The following is a 2,605-nucleotide window of genomic DNA, read 5'->3' on the forward strand; positions in this document are numbered from 1 at the left end:
CCTCTGTGTGCATATACAATAGCCATATATGCGAATACTCACCTGTGTCCATACATGCAATAAATCGGGTAGAAAACCCAAATTGAAACAGCTCTATAGTCATATCCAAGTCCAGCAGTACGAGGTATTGGCTGAGTGACAGTCCTGGTAAGCTGGGCACACAGGCAGAACCGCCTGGCAAAGAAAGCCAGATGCTGAATGCACTGAGCAATATAAAATCTGGAAATGACACTTAAGCATCAGGACCGTATACGCATTACATCGACACACTTACCATAATGAACGCAACGTTTGTTGCAGCCTAGCTAAGGTGGGAGAAGAAGAGCGAAGGTGGTCTTGGACGGCTGTCCAAGACTCATTCAAGTCGGTAGCAACGCCAGGAGAGGCTATGAGGAGGTGGGTACGATGGCGGACACGCAAGGGAGATGGTAGGTTAGCCAAGCCTAGCACAGTTGCGTCGATAGCGAGGGGGCGGGCTAGTCAATGGCAGGCAAACAAAAGGGTCAAAAGATGGTACTCCAAACAATGGAATAGCAGAATATTGAAGGAACAGGGATTGAAAGAAAATTGAAAACTTACAGAAGCAGAAAAGCTGCAGCGACATTGTTGCAGCCGCATTCGAGCATACCAGGGCCCCCGTCCATCATCCCACATACCAGTATTAATAATGAGCCAGCTCCTGAGCGATCGAAGAGCCCCTTGGAGGGTGTCGCCAACGTCAAACGTTCTTAACGCTAGAGAGACATGTACGCCGTGAGACTAGACAACCAGAGTTCACGAGGAACATCGTAGACGAGACCGACAGGCACAGCGCCGTCCGGATTCTGTCCGAATTCACCAGGGTACTGCCGTCACGGCTCGGTCACCGTGCATTCGAACCTGCTCTCGTCGACTATGCAAACCGTTCCACCTGGCGGATCACTATTGATCTTTTGCTGGATATACGTCTTGCAGTCTTCTAGAAATATTCTAGGTTCAAGTTTCTCAAGAAATGCATGCGCTGACTGCCAGCACCTCCGGTAGAGCAAGTCATAGGTAAGTAACCGCGTTCTATACGTATCAGATGCATATCTAACATGGCAATTGTCTATGGATTCGGTTCTACTGCATGGACCTGTGACCTCTCATTGCGACTGGGTGAGTATATCTTCGACACCCGGCCACATACTCCTCTTCAGGCCGTCGGGCATCCTCCACACGTTTCTATATCATAGAGCGGACGGAATATGATGGGTGCTGGGTCTATGGATGGAAGTGAGTCCCTCTTGTGAGTTCTTTTTCATTTCTCACTTTGATATTCCCTCGTTGCCCCTTGTATTGCTTAGTTCTTCCCCGGTCTGGTCATGCATATGCAGGCAGTCCAGGCCCTGATATGTAAGCTCTTATTCTTTAGCATCCTTTATTACCTTTCCTTTCTTACATCTCATTGTTTTCCGCTGCTCCTCGGGCCTGATAGCACTCTCATTGCTTTGCGGCACTTCCAATGCAATAGGCTCACCAGCATCGCGCTTATGGCTGATCTTTGTGTCTCATGGGCACTGTAGTGCTACCAGAACCATTCTTTGTTGATTCCTGGATGTGAGAGCACTCTCCACTGCTGCTGCTATGCATTCTACAGCATGCATAATTGGACACAGGTGAGTATTCGCATATATGGCTATTGTATATGCACACAGAGGATTTCGAAACTGAGGTAACATATACTTGTAATATTCTATTAATTTATCGTATTTTTGATGCTGTATATGGTGGTGTGCGCCGCTGCCGTCGAAGGCACTGAGCACGGCATTCACAACGGCGACAACGCTCGATAGGAGCGTCTGAGTGACGGCGCGTATATGTCAGAACCATCAAACGATCTTTATGTATTTAATGCAATTTATTCCGTATTTTTACGACTACATGCAAGTGTTATAGCCGTGCTCATCGTCGGCAACGATGACGACGGACCTACAGCGAGCGGCGACGATGCGCCGGAGAGGCGGGACGCAGCGGCATACCTGCGATGCTGACACGTGGTGGCGGTCTGCCCTAGGGTTGGGGTCTGCTACCAGACTTCTACCCGGACCACGGCCGGGAGCGGCAACAGCATGGCGGTCGACGGAGGAGACAGCGAGGACAGGGTGTCGGGTAGCAGAGGGGGCGGGTCTTATTATACTAGTGTAGGCGGTGACACGTACTGGACCGGTGCTCGAGCGTTGAAGTCAGAGGGGGCGATGTGGGGTACGCAGGGGGGGCGTTCAGGTGGGGTGGCAAAATAAGGTTTTCGAGACCCCTTGGTCTCGCGTCTTAGGGCGTAGTCCCAAGTCTAAGGGCTCTCGCTTTTGGTGTCACTCGGGTGTCCTTTATCTTGAGGACCTGGCTTTTGACATCCTCAAGCCCCGTCATCTCCATTATGGCGTCAATTGTTGGGTTCGAGTCACCGTACAGCTCCTTCTGACGTTGCCAAGCCTGCTTGGCCGCAGATGGGGCAACGACCCAATGTCCATTGCCTATGCCAAGTGGCGACGTGGGGCTCGTCAGCGGAAGCAGCTCAGACATAGGCGCTGTTTAGAATTGAGCGCTGAAGCGGAACGTCACAGGAGAATTGGTGACCTGGGTGTCA

General features: G+C 50.9%; 1 protein-coding gene across 1 annotated transcript; it reads right to left on the minus strand.

Moving 5' to 3' along the window:
* Window positions 1–2,308: 2,308 nt before the first annotated feature.
* Window positions 2,309–2,541, minus strand: GLOTRDRAFT_134558 (uncharacterized protein; the record flags this gene model as incomplete). Its single annotated transcript, XM_007873521.1, has 2 exons — window positions 2,309–2,358; window positions 2,424–2,541. The coding sequence occupies 2 exons, from the start codon at window positions 2,539–2,541 to the stop codon at window positions 2,309–2,311; spliced, it is 168 nt and encodes a 55-aa protein (XP_007871712.1).
* Window positions 2,542–2,605: the final 64 nt, after the last annotated feature.

The sequence above is a fragment of the Gloeophyllum trabeum genome (genome assembly GCF_000344685.1).
Source record: "Gloeophyllum trabeum ATCC 11539 unplaced genomic scaffold GLOTRscaffold_00284, whole genome shotgun sequence".
NCBI lineage: Eukaryota > Fungi > Basidiomycota > Agaricomycetes > Gloeophyllales > Gloeophyllaceae > Gloeophyllum > Gloeophyllum trabeum.